Raw genomic sequence first — 18,041 nt, 5'->3', positions numbered from 1 at the left:
ATTAATTTGTTCATACACTGTGAGACTTCCCCCTCTCAGTGGTGCATGTTTGTGTTCTTAGAGATCCTTTGCTATTTAGCAAGGAAGGTGTTAAAAGAAGATAAAAAATAAGAAAATAGAAAACTCTTCTGTAAGGAAAAATAGAAAGGAAAAACTTGCTCTGGTACACAATTTCATGTATCGGTCCCTGCCATAAGGTTCAGACTGTCTCTTCCCTACTCCTTCCACCGGTTCTGCCATTTGTCAACTACTACAGAAGGATGAGGAAGAATTTTAGATTAGTAGTACAGCTGGGTATGGGGCAGCAGAGGAAGTTTGGAGGTACTGTTGGGGGAAAAATCTGCCTTCATGTTTGTTGCACATTGGACAAATTGGAGTTAGTGGCTGAATCCCATCCGCAAGCCAGAATTTCCTCATACTTGAACTAAGGGATATTTTTTTCACAAATGTAGTTACTATAAGCTTTTTCTTTTGAAGGAGCATCTACACATCCAATATTTCACTTAACCTAAAAGCATACATAGCATTGCATCGTGTTTATAAAAGTATGACGAATACTGTCCATACCATTCTTAAATATTAACTGAAAATTGCAGAACTGTTTGCCGTTTCATTTCATGAACTTTGTCATAACTGTGTACTTTTTGGCCAGGCTGATGTAATGAGTATTCAGTGAAGGCTGGGTGTGCTAGCCTGGGAAGCATGATGTGAACACAGGTTGGGTTGATAGCGGCAGTCCAAGATGCTTCATCTTCATAAGGGTGGATGTTGCAAGTTGCCGAGTTTGCACTGATCAGTTTAGGCTCTCGTTCATGGGTCTGTGCTGTTTCTAGCTCTTACTGAAGTTGTTCTCTGATGAAGTAGGGGTATCTACCTTTCTCCTACCAGTTTAGACTGTGATCAAATGATACAGGATTGTGCTATGGGACACTGTAAGTGGAAGTACAATTGCTTGGGTCACCATTTGGCAGAGGAAGGGAACATCTGTTGAATACCTTTCGAAGTTATAAGCTGATGGTGCCCATTGTATAGGTAGAGTTAATAATGGCTGTACTGGTGGTAGAGTAACACAACAGCAATGAGAATAAGTAATTGTGGCAAGAATAAATCCTAGCATAGATTTCAACAGCCCCTGAGCCCCTTAACCCAACTGAAGTTAACAGGAGTTTTCTATATATTGTAGGTGTTCACGTAATATAAATATGTTATCATGAAAGTGGTAGACTTCATATTAAAATAGCTAGGAGATAGATACTCACCAGCTTTTTTTACAGAAAGCAGTTTCTGAATCTTTCTTTTTTAATGACTTGAAACTTCTTTCTGCTTTTTATCTAAATTTATTCTTAGCAAGATTAAATCAGTTTTGTCTCATGCTTTCTTGTTCTTTAGCTAAAATATTTTTCTGTCTTAGTCCTTTGTCTGGTAGTAGTAACCTCTTTCATCTGAGTTTTATTCTGTGAAGCTCATTTTCATTTTCTCTTGAAAACAGGCTTTCTGTTCCTGGTCATCCTGTTCCTCGTCCAGTTTTAAACATTGGTGATGAGGATTGTCAACAGCACTTTAAATGAGGCCTTGTACAATAATATTATTTTGTATAGTTCCATATGAGATACCTCTTTTTTAACCATTTTTTCTAACCAGTGAAGAGAAGTTTTTCTCCATGCAAGGCTGAAAACAATTTTCAATCAGTATTTCACAAAATATTACCCTAAGAAACTGGCAGAAACTGTACAGAATTAAGTTGGGTTTACTACTTTTTTCTTTTTTTTTTTTTTTTTGAGGCTGTAGGTTGTTTACCAGACTGGGGTAAAAGCTAAGACTTATATCAAGTGAACTAGCTAATGTGCGAATAACACACTAGCAGAACTTTTGAATCTGACAGTACAGAGATTTGAGAAGCAAAATGCAGAGACAGTGTATTCAGGTTGAGATGTTAACTCAGTATGTGTAGAGGAAACATGGAGAAGCTTGTTGACCTAATAAAAGATCTGCAAATCATTCCTGAATCATCAGTTTGACGTGAATAAAACAGTGCTCAGTTCTCATTACTGTACTGTACTTTTCAGAATATGAAGGTTATGCTTAGCATTGCATCTCAGCTTTTGCAGTGTGATTTCAGCACAGGTATTATTTGCATTAATGTAGTCTTGAACATAATAAAGCCCTTGACATTGATATAGTTTATTTGACCATTTCAGTTTGAATGAAAATTTAAACATTTTTTGAAAAGGCAGAAAAATCCAAAAAGTAATCAGCAAAAGTACTGTTATAGAATTGACTCTTGCAAGCGGGAGGTGTTTTTTTATATCCTAAATATCAAATACATCCACAGATGCTTGACAAAAAAGGCACTTTAATGCAAAAGCTGAGTGTGCTGAAACAAAGATAGAAAACATTCCATCAGCAGCTGAAGATGATGAGCCAGCATGTTCCCTAGTAGGCCAGAAACTCAAAAACAGTGAAATATGTTTCATACTGAATGAGCTTAATTTGCACAGGAACTTAAACTTTAAATATAGTGAGGTCTGTTTCAACCACCAATGAAACCACCAGTTTTGTTTGCTAGATGTGACACAAGTTGGTGACATGGAAGCTGCTTTGAAATGGTCCATTTCCAGCTTATGTGGAAAAGGTCAAAAATACTTTTTCTGGGTTTTGTGAGTCTGTTATAAAAGTGTGTATAATACCTCCATTCCATGCATACGGAGTTGCAGCTGATGATGAATTTCTTACCTGTTGAGGCTCTGGAGTAAAATTGAGGATAGCATACCTTGTGTGGAACATCTGTGGCTAACTTTGGTTTGTACTGTCTTTAACAACAAGTATTAAACATGGAATAGTTTTTTCCAGCCACGATTTCTTTGTTAATGGAGAACGTATTTATTAAGTTATTCCGGAAATCAACTGGAGGCCTTTGTAATACTGGAAACCTGGACAGAGTACCTAGTTAAGTAATACATAACGTCTAGCTCTGCAACTAATTCAGAAAATAGGGTTTGCTGAGACAGTTCCCATGGAAGTGGAAGAGGGCTTAACATTTGGTTTTGCACTCCTTTCCAGGACTGGGGTGTACATTTAGTACCGAGACATATTAAAGAGTGCAGTTCCTGGAATGATACAGGCCTTCCTTGATATTATCCAAGGTACCTTGAACGTTTTGAAATTGCCTTAAATCTACATCTGCTGTAACAAAACAGACATCAGGTCTTCCGGATATAGGACACTTCTTTGCCTGTAAAGTGATTGTGGAATAGAGCAAAGCAACTGGTGCCTGCCCTCCCTCTTCAGAGCAGGTTTGTGTAACTGATAGCACGAATATGCATTTGTGTGGGCATTAAAGGCATTTACTGCAGTGTTAGGGAAGCTCAGTTACCCCAAAAAGTCCATCCTCGTTTTCTTAGTTATGAAGAAGGAATTGTTTTCAGATTTCAATGTTGAATTTAAATACTTTGAGAATCTTAAGAAGCTTTTTTCCAGAAAATAAGGAAAGACAAGTGGTTTTGTTTACTGACCCAAAACAAGCCATTGTTAGTGGCAAAACAGCAGCTAAGGCAAGAGATTATTTGTTCTGAGCATGATCTACTGAATATCATGTCTCCTGACCTTCGATCAGATGAGCATTATTGGAGATTAATTGGATCAATGGTGGCATATGACATACTTCATGTATCTGTACAGAAAGATTTATGCTTATATCTGATTATAGCAGATTAGTACCTGTAGATATAAAACATAAAATCTACTGTGCATATTTAGGCCTTCCCAAACATCTGTTCAGTGAGATCTGAGGTTGTTGTTTTGTGTATGCTGAGGGTTTTTTGAGGTGAGTCTACATTTAAAAAACAAAATAAAAAAGGCCATTAAGGAAATTAGTAGTTTAATGTGGATAGGACATTTGAGCTTTCACTTGTAAGATTGAACAAATGGTTGGTTTGTAATTTGTCCAGAAACAACTAAAATGAAATTTGTAAGTAGGTATATGTCTGTTCTGCTCTAGAAGCTAAGATAAAACCTTTTCTTCTTAGATTAAAGGCTGAGAGGTGTGATCTAAGAATATGGAAAATGAAGCACATTAGGTTGAAAAAAGAACTGATCTGTATACTGGTGTGATTCAAGAACTGAAATTATTTTCCTGACTTCTGGTATTTAGGATACAGTTGGGCTACTATTTTTCTTTCTGAGTGAGAGTTGCGTAGAGACTCTTCTAAGTAGGCATTAGCACATGTAATGTTTTGTTGCCATACAGGACCTGAAAAGTTAATTTCTTCAGAGAGTCCCAGTGTGTAACATACTACAATATGCTTCTGCTTTACTCCCTTTTCCCCAGCCCACACTGGCTGATGTTTCGTCTTGTCTTGAGAGAAGAAAGCCATGACATCTTTTAGTTTACGGCCGCCTTTTTCTCTGTGTAATAACTCATGTGGCACTTCCTTTCATCCTTTCTCTGACTTTCCTTGCTTCACTTCCTTCTTAAGTCTTTAAACACAGACCAGTTGTCACTTTCCAGGCTGCTTTAGGCCTATCGCCAGGCATAGTGAATGATAAAGCCTGAGAACAGACATTGCCCAGTAAGTGAATCTTAACATTATAAGGTATGTTGTTTCTGCTTATCATGACATTGTAACTTAGGTAATTCAGTAATCTCACTTAACTTTTGTGCAACGTAGCTGTGAACGTGAACTCAACATCACCTTTGTGGGTCTGGGTCCCAACTTTGAGCCAAAGTTCACATTACCTAAACAATATTTGTTAGAAACTATTTGTGAGTAGTAAAGCCTCAGAATTCAAGTATCATCAAAGCATGGACTATTAATTGCATTAAACTTCTACATCCCTGAAACATTATGATGTATAAGTATCCAGTGAACTATACCTAATGAGGTCTTAATCTCCAAGATGCCGATTTTCCAAAAGTCACATGGAATAAGATACTGTATCTGTCATGTTTTTATTATTGCATGTGGTCATAAAGTGGATATTTTGAGGCAATGTAGTTTCAATATTTTATAATATCACTGTGGAAATATTTTTTTTCTTTGTTTACGTTCTAGCAAGTGAATGAGCCAGTCCTTTTTAATAAAGGAATTACATAATATATGCAAGAGGGTTTTAAATTTGAGGAAATATTCAAACTGGTAGTCACATCCATTGCAAGCTATATATTTTCCGTTTCAATAACAGTATACTGTTTTCTGTTGCAGTTTTCATCATTTTGACTGCTTTCCAAACTCTGAGTGGAAAAATTAGTTATAACAAAAGATTTTTTGTTTGTTGTATGTGTGCGTGTGGTTAGTAATAAACATACAATTATGTACTTTTGTAGCTTTATTTCTTTACACCCCCAAGGATCATCTTCTGTGTTTTCAGAGGTATTCTGTGCATTTTTGACTGTTACCATAACATAAATGAAATAGTTTCCATTGTTTTGTTTCTAAGGAGACAAGTTTAGTCACATACATGCACGCTTTCAGACAACTGAACTATTTCTAAGATTGTCTTTTAGAATATCAATAAAGTGTATCTTCAATTGTTTCTTTGTTCTAACTCATTAGTGTGACTCATTAGAATTATTATGATCAAAACCACTGTTAATTCACGTCTTGAATTTAAAACTAGTATTCATTCTTGTTTTAAAACTCTTATTTAAAAGCAATTACAAAATGTAGTAGTGACGTAAGGCATGAGATCCTTAAAATTAAAGGACTGAACAGCTTGCAGGAAACTGGCATGTAGGAATAATTAGTGATTTCCTCAGAAATCCAGCACTAAGCTTTATGTCTTTCTTCCACACACTGCCTCTCCATTCCCTTCCAATGCTTCTTTGGCTATCCTTGACACAATTCACCTAAGAAATCAAATCTTTGTGGGGCATAACTTTATGTTCATAAGTTATTTTCGTAGCTGCTGTTTTACATAATAGTTCAGAAATAGACATAAAATATAATGGAAACCAAGAGGGTAAGTTTAGATGTAGTAAAAGGTAGATACTCCCCAGTGTGACTGATCATACATAACCAAGACATCGGATTTGCCTCGTTCTTGAAAAAGGTGCTGTATCACTGAGACTATTAGTAGTTTCAGCTTCCTAATTCTTTGGAGAAGAGAGAGCTGAAGAATTAGCGTTGTATCAGACAACACACTGTCCAATTTCTCTCTCCATATTGGTGGTCCAGCACAAAATTAGTGCTTTGACTTCAACCTGATTAATGCTGTTCTTAACTGTTTTCTAAATTAATATCAACAGGTTGGTTTTAGGCCTATTTCCTTAGTCTCTTTGAAACAGCTGCACCATTTAATTCATGTGCTGGTATTTTTTCTTATGGTCAGGGAGCAGATAAAGGCACTAATTGCAAAGGCATCTTTATTTTCCCTCCTAACTTTGCATCCCTCTAGTCTTCTGTTTGCTAGCTTCCTTTTTTTTGTCTTTGGTAACCTTGGAAGAGGTTCCATTATTGTACACAGACACTTCTCTCCTTTCAAAACCTACTAATATTAAAATGGTTTATAAAACTGATGACTTTTTCTTGGATTAATGGTCATCAAACTAATGAGTAACATCTGTGTTCAATATTGTATTATCTTGAATTCTGATATGGCTCTGGGTTTACAGTTCTGGGATTTAGAATACATCCATTCATATTCAAAATCTATCTCTTTATATTTAAGTTTCTTGAAATTATGTACACATCCCCTTTATTTTGATTTCTCTCAATCTTCCTTGTTAGTTTTTGTAACTTCATTATCATTTTTCTAAATGCATTTGGCCCCTTAGCTCTGTGTTGTCTAGCTTTATCACCTATTCTGCAGCTTTGGTTTAGCTCAGCCTTCAGCTAAAAGAGCAGCTCCGCTACGTCACTAATACCTCTCCTGTTCTTGTACCTCGGCTTTCTGTGGCTTCCAGTTTCTCCAGTGTTCTCTGCTCTCCTTCCCCTTCCATTTTTTCTTTGCTGATCTCTTCATTCATGGCTATCTCCTCATCAAAAAATCTGACAGTCTCCTGTGGTGATTCATCCCAAGTATTTTTTTATTTTCACATTCAGAACTAAATCCATGATCTCCACAAAATGAGCTCTCTGTTCCTTCAGTTCTGTCACCCTTCTATTTAAACAGCTCTGCGCTTGATGGTAGAGTGTGAGAAGTCAGTGAGAAGTGACCTACAGGCTGCTTACCTGATGGTAATATTCTGTTTACTCATTTTCAAGAAAAATTAGGTTAAATTGAATAGATGTGGAGAAGAATAAGTACAATGAGTGGAGCAAGGAGTCACTTATATGAGGTAGCTAAGTTATTTTTAGTGTAACAGTCTGAAGGTTTAAAAAAATGTTTTTTGACTATAAAAGCATGAGGAAGGTAAATGCCAAGAAAGAAGGGTTTCAGCCAAAGGCCAATGTCGACAAACAAAAAAATAGATGTAAACTAGCAGTGAATTACTTGGAGCTGGACATTAAGAAAGCTATCTTACCGACTGGGGGAGTACAGCTCTGAAATAGCCTCCTCAGATGACTAATGTGGCCAAAAAGATGGTTTAATGTCTGGCAACACACCAGACACTGACCTAAGTCTCAGAGAACGTGCTTTATTTAGTGCTCCTAGTCTCACCTGTATAGAGGTCTTGCATTACTAGACCATTCTTCAGGTCCTAGCCAGTGTCTGTCCCTTCTTACCAGTCCATACTGGGTATCTTTCAGGAGGATACTGATAGAGATATGATGGTTCTACTTGTCCTCAGCTCATATTTTCTCTAAACTTTATAGCTTTCACAGATGGAGAAGATTCTCATTCTCATTGTTCTATCCCCTCTCTGTTTATCTCAGGTATCCATCCTATCTTGTCACTTATTTTTGACCCTTAACCTCTCAATCTCATCCAGCAATATCTCTTCCCAATGTTAGCATCTCATCCTCTTTCATCTCACAAAGCCCACAGTTGATCATATTGCTGTTACCTAATCTTCTTTTATCTTGTTGTTTTAGAGTTCTTCAGTATTATGCTGGACCCTCTTTAAAGCAGTTTCTCTTGCACCCAGTTCAAGCCATTGGTTCTATCTATACTGATAAATTAAACATTGCCAGGGAATGTGCTTGGGCACTGAAACTTTATCATTTATTCCATTAAATTGTTAGCAGGTTCCTGGTATGATTTTGATCTGGGAAAGGTAGTGGACTGTCCTTAGTAGTTTGGAAGTTAGTATGTGCCAGAGACTGTCCCCAGTAGTCAATATGAATGAAGCTACTCTGATTTGGAGACATGGAGTTTAATAGCGTGGACAGGACCAGACTGACAGTTGGCCTTGGTACTGCTCCATTCACTGATGTAAATGTAACTGTTACTTCCAAGTCTTTGGTGACCTTTTTATAACCACATATTAGAAATCACATTCCATCCTCCCTTAACCTGATAGTTTAATTGTCATCGTCTGTTTTCTTTGGTAATACTTGTGCTCCTTGAATTCCATTGCTGGGCTATGTCTGTAATTGCCTTTACATCTATGTTTCCAGTGTGTCACTGAGAAGGCGTCCTTATCAGCCCTCTATTTTTCTGTTAAGATTTCCCAGCTAGCTGTCCTTTGTCCCTTTTCATTTGCTAGACAACATTTTCTGCAAACAACTCATAACTACCTTTGTTCCAGATCCATTTCTTCCTGCCTTACTCTGGTACTCCATTGTTAACTAATTATGAATTCAAGCTAAAAATGATCAAATAGAATCTGAAACTGCCTGTTGCTGAGCACTGCAGAGCATGTGTGATCTTCAAGTTGAATTTCTTTAGAAGTTCTCACTTTCTGAACAATGAGTCCTATAGATTGTTCTCTGAATACCATTTCAAAGATGCAGCGTCTTCTTTCCGTCTCCACTTTTGTCCAGGCTTTTGTCCTGTTATGATTCAATTGTTGCAACATCCTTCTTTCTGACCTTTGCAAATTCAATATTCCTTTACTCTCATCTAGAATCAGTTCTTGCTTCAAAGTTAATTTCCTGCCCTATCACTTTGCCTGTCCTTTACATTCCTCCACTGACTCTCAGGTTAAGTATGTCTTTGAGCTCAAACAGAAACAAAAGCACTCCCTACCAGATCCAGCTTTCATCCCATTCTTGTGAGTATTACAGATTGAACTTAGTGGTTCATCTACCTACTTCAAAGTTAAACTTAAGCCATTTCCCTGCCTGCCTTTAGGCATGATTGTGGCCCAATGGTGCTACATTCCTCAAGTCAAAATTTTAGGTCTTTAGTTCCTACTATCATGAGCCCTAGCACTAATTCAGAAGCTATCCCTGTCATTAGTAGTTACCCTGATGCCTTCAGAATTTACTACATGCTATTTTCTTTCCCCACCCCTTGCCTTCCACATTCTAATGCACAGCATGCTGGATCCAGCAGAAAATGTATCTCTTTGGTGCTTACAGTTCCTACGCAAATCCTACCCAAAACATAGCTCAGTAAGCCTCAAGTCTGAAAATATGAAGGAGGAGGGGCAGCAGTCATCACTGTAAGAACTGGACTGGTTCAAACCCCTATTAACAGTGAGTGCAGAAGCTGAATAACTGTTGCTGACTGGATTCCGTACTCAAATTCTAGTTCCACCCTTAAAGCTGACTTTGACTGTAATGCAGTAACTCATATCCACCTCAGAATGAACCATAAGGCGTTTGTTGCTCTTATTCTATCCCTCACCTGTCCTGCAAGGATCCAATGTTGTCTTTTAGTTTCCAGATCTAGCTCTATCAGTCGATGAACACAGCAAATCCAGAAATATCTGTAAGATAGTTACTTTTGCCATTTAATGCCTCATCTCATTCCCGATATTGCTTGTCCACCAATGAATCTTTCTCTTCAGCCCCTTGCTTTATTAAACTCTGATCCTAGTCTTAACCCTAACAGTAGCCCAATTGCTCTGTCAGTCCTAGGCTAAGCTGATTCATTTTTGCAAAAAGGAACAGCCATCCTAGCTTCTCATGGGACTGCTAGTGAGCTTAGCGCTTCATTACATATTTGAATTCCTGCTCTCGGCATAGCTTTATCATCACAACGCATACTTGCCCTCCTTACTAGACCAGCAGTTAAATAAGTTCTTTCACTATAATTACTACTTATAGCTCAGCAGTGGCCATGAGCCATTCAGCCTGAACCCTAATCTTTGCTGTGGGAGAAAACACTTTTGCAAGAACTGTCACAGGGAAAGACTGCTCAGTTCATGTAACTTAAACCAAAATCAGGATCAAAATGCTTTATTAATTCACTAATGACAGATAATTAGCTAGTAATCTGTGAAGTATACATTCAGGATCAACATCAGTATTACAGCAAATAAATCACAACATTAGACAACTAAAGTTAATAACTAACTAAAAAAGTTAATAAACACCTTAGGTTTCTAAATGCAACCTCCAAAGTTTCAGTTGCACTTCCAGGCATGCACGCATATCAAGTGTTATGTGTACAAAGCTTTACATTCATGCACATCCCCTCTCACGGGTAGTATGGGTTATGAGCACTCACAATCTATTCTGGCAGTGCAGGTTCTCCTACTTGCACAAACCTCTTGTTGGAGATGTGGGTACTGCAGCTCTATGTGTGCTCCTGCAGCTCTCTACAACCCACTGATCCGTATGTTGACAAGAAAGCCCCACCACGAGGTCACATACGCAGAGATATGAGTCCCTACTAGGTGCACCCCATGCTGGCACTCCCCTAGCTGGGCACGGGTTAGTTACAGTATCTGACAGGGAGGCTGCTCTGTCTGGCCTAGACAGAGATGATGCTGGCAAGGTGACTTCCATTTGTATAAAATTGGGTTTTGATTACTGCTGTTGCAGTCCAAACTCTTTCCTTTCCAATTACGAATTTTCATGCTGCTTTTATACTTCAAGGTAACTTTGTTTCAAAAGTCTCTTTGAAGTTTTTCACTGAATCACAGAGTGGTTGAGGTTGGAAAGGGCCTCTAGAGATGATCTGGTCCAACCCCCATGCTCAAGCAGGACCACCGAGAGCCAGTTGCCCAGGACCATGTCCAGATGGCTTTTGGATACCTCCAAGGATGGAGACTCCACCACCTCTCTGGGCAACCTATTCCAGTGCTCAGTCACCCTCGCAGTAAAATAGTGTTTCCTGATGTTCAGACAGCGCCTCCTGTGTTTCAGTTTGTGCCCATTGCCTCTGCTTCTGTCACTGGGCACCACTGAAAAGAGCGTGGCTCCATTCTCTTTCCACCATCCCTTCAGGTATTTATAGACATTGATGAGCCTTTTCTTCCCTAGGCTGAACATTTCCAGCTCTCTCAGCCTTTCCTCATAGGAGAGATGCTCCAGTCCCTTCATCATCCCCATGGCCCTTTGCTGGACTCTCTCCAGCATGTCCATGTCTCTCTTGTACTGAGGAGCTCAGAACTGGACCCAGCACTCCGGGTGTGGCATCACCAGTGCTGAGTAAAGGGGAAGGATCACCTCCCTTGACCTGCTGGCAATACTTTGCCTGATGCAGCCCAGGATACTGTTCGCCGCCTTTGCTGTAACGGCATGTTGCTGGCTCATGTAAAGCTGTTGAATCAAGCTGATGGTTGTCTTCCTCTTTAACATGTCCAGTTGGGACCTGATAATAGTATTGCTTTTTAATATGATAATTTGAGGCAAACATCCTTCAGGCAGTTTAGTATAATCAATATATGTATACACACACAGTATTTACACTCACAATCGTATCTTAGCAGGTGGTGTCCAGACCATTTGCTAAGGGTGGCTGTTAAAATCTCCTATAAACTCTTCATTGTTGCTGGCACCAACTATCATTTTTTACTCAGAGATTTGCAGGACCCAGTAATTAACCTAGTTCTTCAGCCTACTTTGGATTCTTTTCTGGACTCTAATTATAAACTCAATACTAATCCTGTCCAAACGAAAGCCCAGTGTCCCATAACGGGTAAAGAACTAAGATTTCTGTCTGTTCGCTGTTAGTTGCAGCTCTCATCCTAAACCTGTGAGCAATACCCGAGGCTTTCAATGCCTCTGAATGCTGTACTAGTGATAGTAAACCTTTTTGATACTTGATATATTTGTTTTTAAAAGCATCTGCCTAGATCCATTAGTTGTTTTCCATTGTTTGATCTGTTTGTTGTTTTTCTCTTACTTCTGCTGCACAAACAGGGTTCATGTGGTTGCTTAGTTTTTTAGGTCTCCATTTAACCAATGAGAATTCTATTACAGCTTCTCTGTAAGCTGACACTTTTTGGTGGAGCTTTTATGCCAGCACTATACAACTTCTGTCATCTCTGATGCTGGAGACTCATCTGACTTTTAACATTTTGTGTGGCAGGTCCAATCACTTCTCTCTACTTCTTTACAAAATACAGAGAAAGTAGAAGTTAGTATGTCGAATGTGTTGCTCATTCAGATTGATTTTTAAATAACAAAAACTATAGCCATGCATTCTAAATGTTGCACAAAAAATTTGAGTAAGATAGACTATTCAGTTTCCAGAAAAAACATATTTACCTAGACAATCACATTTTCATATGGTACGTTGCGTCCCAATAGAAGCAATGTTATAACCTTTCAACTTCAAAAGAAAGCAGACCCACAGCCCATTTACCAAAGTAAAGATTTAGCAGAAAGTGCATAATATATGGACAGTCAACGAGAGGATTACCCTGTCAGTCATCAGTACCCTTGATCAGATGGCTTGTTGGCAGTGACAATTGAGTCACAGGGCTCCTTTTTTGCAAGCTCTTTAGTATGGTTTAGATGAACCCAAAACCAGCAGTAATAGTTTGTGTTAGTTCACTTCTAGTTTCTATCATATAGGTGCACACATGACCCACAAAATCATGCTAGCTCTCTAATTGCTGACAATTAGCGAATTTTGCAAAGTGGATGTTTAGCAATCTCACCACTAACCTCAAGCACATGAAACTTATTTCAGTTTTATTGCTGTGTCAATGGCCAAAAGCAGCACTTTACAGATTTTATATAATTCTTCTGCAAGCTCTTCAGCATCAGACATTCAGTGGCTAGGGGATATATACATCTATGCCAGTAAAGTTAAATTTGGGACCCACAGCTGGACTGTACTATTCTGTCTTCCAACTGAGATTTAGTTTTTGAAAGCATAATAAGCTGAACCCAAAATGATGTAGAATGCCTCTTCTTTTCTAAAAACCAGTCTTAGAATCAGCCTGTGGGCTTACTAATATTTTATAGGTTCACATTAGAATGCGAAACTAGTGGCTACATCTACTAGTAAATTAAACGGTGTGAAAGCATGGGCCCAAGCACTGTGTGGTTGTGTTATTAGAAAGTTCCTTGGTGTTATTCTCACTTAGTACTTTCCCAGATAATTCACAGGTGTGGTTTAGGAGTTACTCCAGTATAGAAACCAGTAGGTAGTTTGGATGTGGCTCTCCTCTCTGGATGGTGAGCATTTAGTAGTATGTATGTGGCCAGTCTGCACCAGTTGGTCTCAAAGTCAAAGAAGGGCTCTGACACTCTTCAGTTGATTAATAGAAATGTAGCTAGTGTATCTGTTCTATAGCAACTTTCTAGAGAATGCTTTCATTCTGCGGTAAATGTGCTGTAATTAAAGATAGTTTTATTACTTTCTCATTCACTCTGGGGCTGGTACTGCAGCGCGCCCAAGAGGCCATAAATTCACTCTAGTTTATACCTCATCAAGTCCTTAATCTATAGCAGTAGTCCTTAGCAAAAAGTTCAAATCATTATGGTATGTAAAGATGAATAACAATGAAAGGATATTGTGGTCAGAGCAGTTTGTTATCAAGCATACGCCATACCCATGTATGCTAGAGCATTGAATATGTATGCTGGCTGCTGCACTAATTGATCTTCAGCCAAAATTTCTATATTTCTGTTTTGACCGCTATGTTTGTAGAAGTGTGCTGTGTGTATTCAGATACCATTAATTAAGGATTTTCCACAATGTAATTTGTTTTTATTCCAGTGTGCATACTCATAAATCTTAATGAGTTCAGTATCATATGCTGTATGTAGCACTGTAGCACCATCTTGTGTGAGCTGCAAATGTGGTTTCAATATATGCATTCAGCAATCTTCGTGTTGACTATAACAATTTTATTTAAAACCCTTTTATGTAAAACTGAAATCAGGAAACAAGAACATGAAATAGCTCCCCCTTATAATATATGTGGTAGATTTCATAACAATGCATTCATGTAAGATACTTATTTGTTAGGATGATCCATATAAATATGAGGCATGTGATGCTGCAATCTGGAGGCAATAAATATGCATTTTATCTCTTTTATGCTACAAAAATACAGAATTAAAGCACAGAGATTAGAATCTTTGTGAAAAATAAAATGAAACTATAGTATGGGAAAGAGCTGCTAGGGAAAATTAAGTAGGAATTGTTATAAAAGAGCTGACAGGAATGAAGCTGGAAAATGTTTTTAAATGACAGCAGGTAGCAAATGGGGCAAGAACACAGAATTCAGTGTTCATAATCAGCTGTAGTGCTTTGAGGTTTCTGTACGTTTGAAAAGTTACACATGCACAGGGGCAAAAAGTGGGAAGGGAAATGCATAAAACAATCTTGTTCATATGACAGAGGAAACAATTATTGGAGGCATGATTTTGGTGCATCGAATGCACTCCTACACTTTAATATCTCACACGCACTTCTTTTGTTCCACCTTTTCATGCTTTAATTTGTGTCTAGTTTCCCTTCATTTTTCTTCCTACTTTTACTAAGCCAATTTCAGTATACTCAATAGTTTGTATAAGAGGAATTATAGCCTTACTCTTAATGCAAGTTCAGCCATGGAGGAGGTAACTATTACTTGCTGCCATTGCTATGAGTCCACCATATTAAAGTGGTGGTGACAGTTCTTCTATTGAATGTAATGAAAAGAAGCTCTCACCGTCACTTTTAGCACTTTCAGTCTCTTCTTTTGTGCTGTCAATTATCTGATTTTTCCAAGTATATTAACATAGTTTGGGCAGTTATATAGTAACTCTAATTCTCCTTGAGTGGTTATCCATTTGAACGTTTAGGTGATGGAAACACATATGGTTAAGAACTCAAAGTATAAGGATTTGTAGCCTTCATCGTAACTTGTAAAATGCACTTTTACCCATGCCTGCTGACTGAATGTGGCACAGGGGTAAAACGCACCCCCTCTTCCTTTTTATACGCAACTGAGTCGTAACTGTTTTCATGCCGTAGCACCTAGAGAGTCCTGAGCTACAGTATTTTCTTACTGTTGTTCAATTAAAACTAGGACTAAAAAGTCAAAGCATCTTCTACTTTTGTGGTTTTTTGCTATGATTTCCTCAATCAAAATATCTAGCTTCAAATCACACTGTGCATGGGAACACATCATATTATCCTGACTGTATCAAATGCTTGAATTCTTGGCGGAGATCATGTAATTGCTGAATACTCAGTCTGTCAGGGTTTCAAGTGTGAAAGTAAAAAAGATATTTAGAAAAGCTGTATTGCTGCCTTTTTTTGGTAGGAGTAACTGGTGGAGATAAGGACCTGATAAACATGGGTATTCTCATCTGGTTTTGTTTTCACATCAAAAGAAATAGTAGTGTGTGACTTTAGATCATGAATATAGATATCAGGAGAGAGAGACTGTGTGATCAAGGAAGACAGCATTTGACTTCTCTGCAACCAACACTCTCCCAGCACATGGCCAATAATTTTGTGTTAATCTTTGATGATTGCTACAAATGCAGATCATTAAGGGAAAGAACTGGCCTATGGAATGAACATTCATATTGACAGATGCTGGGGAAAAAAAAATCTATGCTGTTTATGCATACATTTGTAGTCCATTATTCTCTGTCTGTCCTGTTTTGGCTACAGTTTGTATTTGGGAGGCTTGAGGGAAAAGGATTTTTCCTCCTTCTTTTGAAGTGATAAAAGCAACTAGAAGAAAAGTTCTGTGGGTATCAGTTGTTGACAACAGACTGCCAAAAAAATAGTTGTATCAGTGCTTCTGTCACCATCCTTTCTAGCTCTGTACTTGCAATGTATAGACTAAGAAGAGCTTGGGTTTCCCCTTTTGCAACACAGTTTTGGCAGCAAGCAGGTACAGCTAATGCTAAAAGCTTTTAATCTTGCATGCTTGAGCATTTGTGCAGCTGTCATGTCCGTATGAGCTGAAATCCTGAAATCTCTCCACTTAACTGTGTAAACGTCTTCATTATTTCCTCTTAACTAGTCTTCCATTGCACCTTCCATTTTTTACTTTTAGATGCATTCATGCAAGAGATTTAACTGTTTTCTAAATCAACATTAAACAAATGCAACTACCTCATATACTTCAGACAGTTAAAGGAATTGAGAGCAAACATAATTATTAGCAAATTGAAGATATTCACTTAGATTAAAAGTTCAATAGTAATAAACACTGAGATATTGGCTAAAAAAATGTCAACAGGAATGGAGGCTGGATAATGGTATCTGAGACTTTACATGATTTTAAAACTAGATCAGAAGACTCATGGCATGATTCCAACCCCAGCTACGGACTGAAGGAGTTATGTAAGAGACTGGTGGAAAGAGAATAAAAGCCATTTGTATATGTGGTCTAAAATACCACTATGCAAGCCAAGTCACTTCCAGTACATCAAACCATAATCAGTTCTTTCCAGTAGTACATTTTGTGTGTTATGTTTAACCTGTGAGATACACCAAAATCCTAGACACTGGAAACCCTATGGAAAGAGAAGGGAAGTGCTGTGGATATTTTGTATTTTACCATCCTATATCCTGAGTATTGATAAAAAAATCAAATCCCTGCTTTAAGTTTTGCAGTTTCTATGAAGAAACTCACAGAGAACACATACCAGAACTAAAACCCAAAAGTGGTTCTGTTCAGCAATCTTTCAGGAAGCACTCGCACTTTCTTCAACACACCACTTTTGTTCCCACTGTCTCTGTTTGACCGTATGAGGCATATAGAAAAAACTGCTGATCTTTATTTTGTATAGAGTACTACTTTATTAAATAGACTGTGCTGATAGGCTAGAATCCAAATTTCACTTACCTAAGAATGTAGTGGAAATGGAGGGGGTTTTTCATCAGCAGTTTATATGCTCAGATAAATTATTTTGGTGTCTTTGTCACTGTTTTCTACTGTCATTTAAGAATATTGTATTTAAGGACTTACTGTATGTGCAGTTTAGTAATTTCCTTTTTATTTAATTTCTTTCACTTCAGGTAACTCTTGGAGTAATCCAGTAGAAGTGACAGCACTTTATTCATTTGAAGGACAGCAGCCAGGTGACTTGACTTTCAAAGCTGGAGACAAAATCACAGTCACAACCAAAACAGATTCCCAGTTCGATTGGTGGGAAGGAAGAATAGGAGGACAAACTGGCATCTTCCCAGCCAATTATGTTGCTATAAGTAACAACTAAATTTGTATAGAAGAAAATGTTGAAGCAGTAATACATTTACACAAAAAAAATATTGTAACTTTTCAGATTTTATTAAAATGAGATTCTTGATCAAGACTATTCTAACACAAAATTGAAATGCATTAAATGACCTTAACTTTCCCCTAAACTTATTTCTTGAATAAACAGTAGGTGATAGTCAATTTATGATGAAGTTTTATTTTTGAGCAAGTTGCCATATAAAAAGTACTCCAATTTGTGTCTAGTTTCAGTTCTGTCTTGCTATGTGGATTTATTTTTTACATGAGGGAAAAATTAAAAACAATTTAAAACTAGACACACTGAAAAAATACTGATTTCTGTTAAATTATAATTTATGGTCTCTTTCTATAATAAATGCTCTCAAATTTGCTTCAAACCATCTCTGAGTTGGAGTTCTTTACTTTTACTAAACATGGATATTTTTTTGCAGGTATGGCAAAAGAAATTACCTTTATACTTGGTTTTAAAAATCACTTTAGGCACTGCAGTTTTTCTTAGTAACTACTTTAGGTCTGGTCCCCAATGTTTGTCCTTGTGATACAAAGACCTTTTTTTAAACAACTGTAACAGTTAAGCAGTTCAGCTTCTCTGATAGCTTGTCTTATATTGCCCTCATCTTTG

General features: G+C 37.7%; 1 protein-coding gene across 3 annotated transcripts in view; it reads left to right on the top strand.

The window, feature by feature from the left end:
* SH3YL1 (SH3 and SYLF domain containing 1) overlaps window positions 1-17,785 on the top strand; it is a 48,835-nt gene extending 31,050 nt beyond the window's left edge. For 2 of the 3 annotated variants that reach the window (XM_050894311.1, XM_050894310.1), the window contains exon 10: window positions 17,200-17,785. In XM_050894311.1, the coding sequence (XP_050750268.1) occupies window positions 17,200-17,399 (200 nt within the window). In that variant the 3' untranslated portion in view covers window positions 17,400-17,785. Of the gene's footprint in view, window positions 1-1,489; window positions 1,537-17,199 lie in introns of those variants that run through there. The other variant, XM_050894312.1, reaches the window with a different exon arrangement.
* Window positions 17,786-18,041: the final 256 nt, after the last annotated feature.

The sequence above is a fragment of the Gymnogyps californianus genome, chromosome 3, assembly GCF_018139145.2.
Source record: "Gymnogyps californianus isolate 813 chromosome 3, ASM1813914v2, whole genome shotgun sequence".
NCBI lineage: Eukaryota > Metazoa > Chordata > Aves > Accipitriformes > Cathartidae > Gymnogyps > Gymnogyps californianus.
The sequence above is the reverse complement of the archived record's forward strand: the minus strand, read 5'-3'. Positions and strand labels throughout refer to the sequence as shown.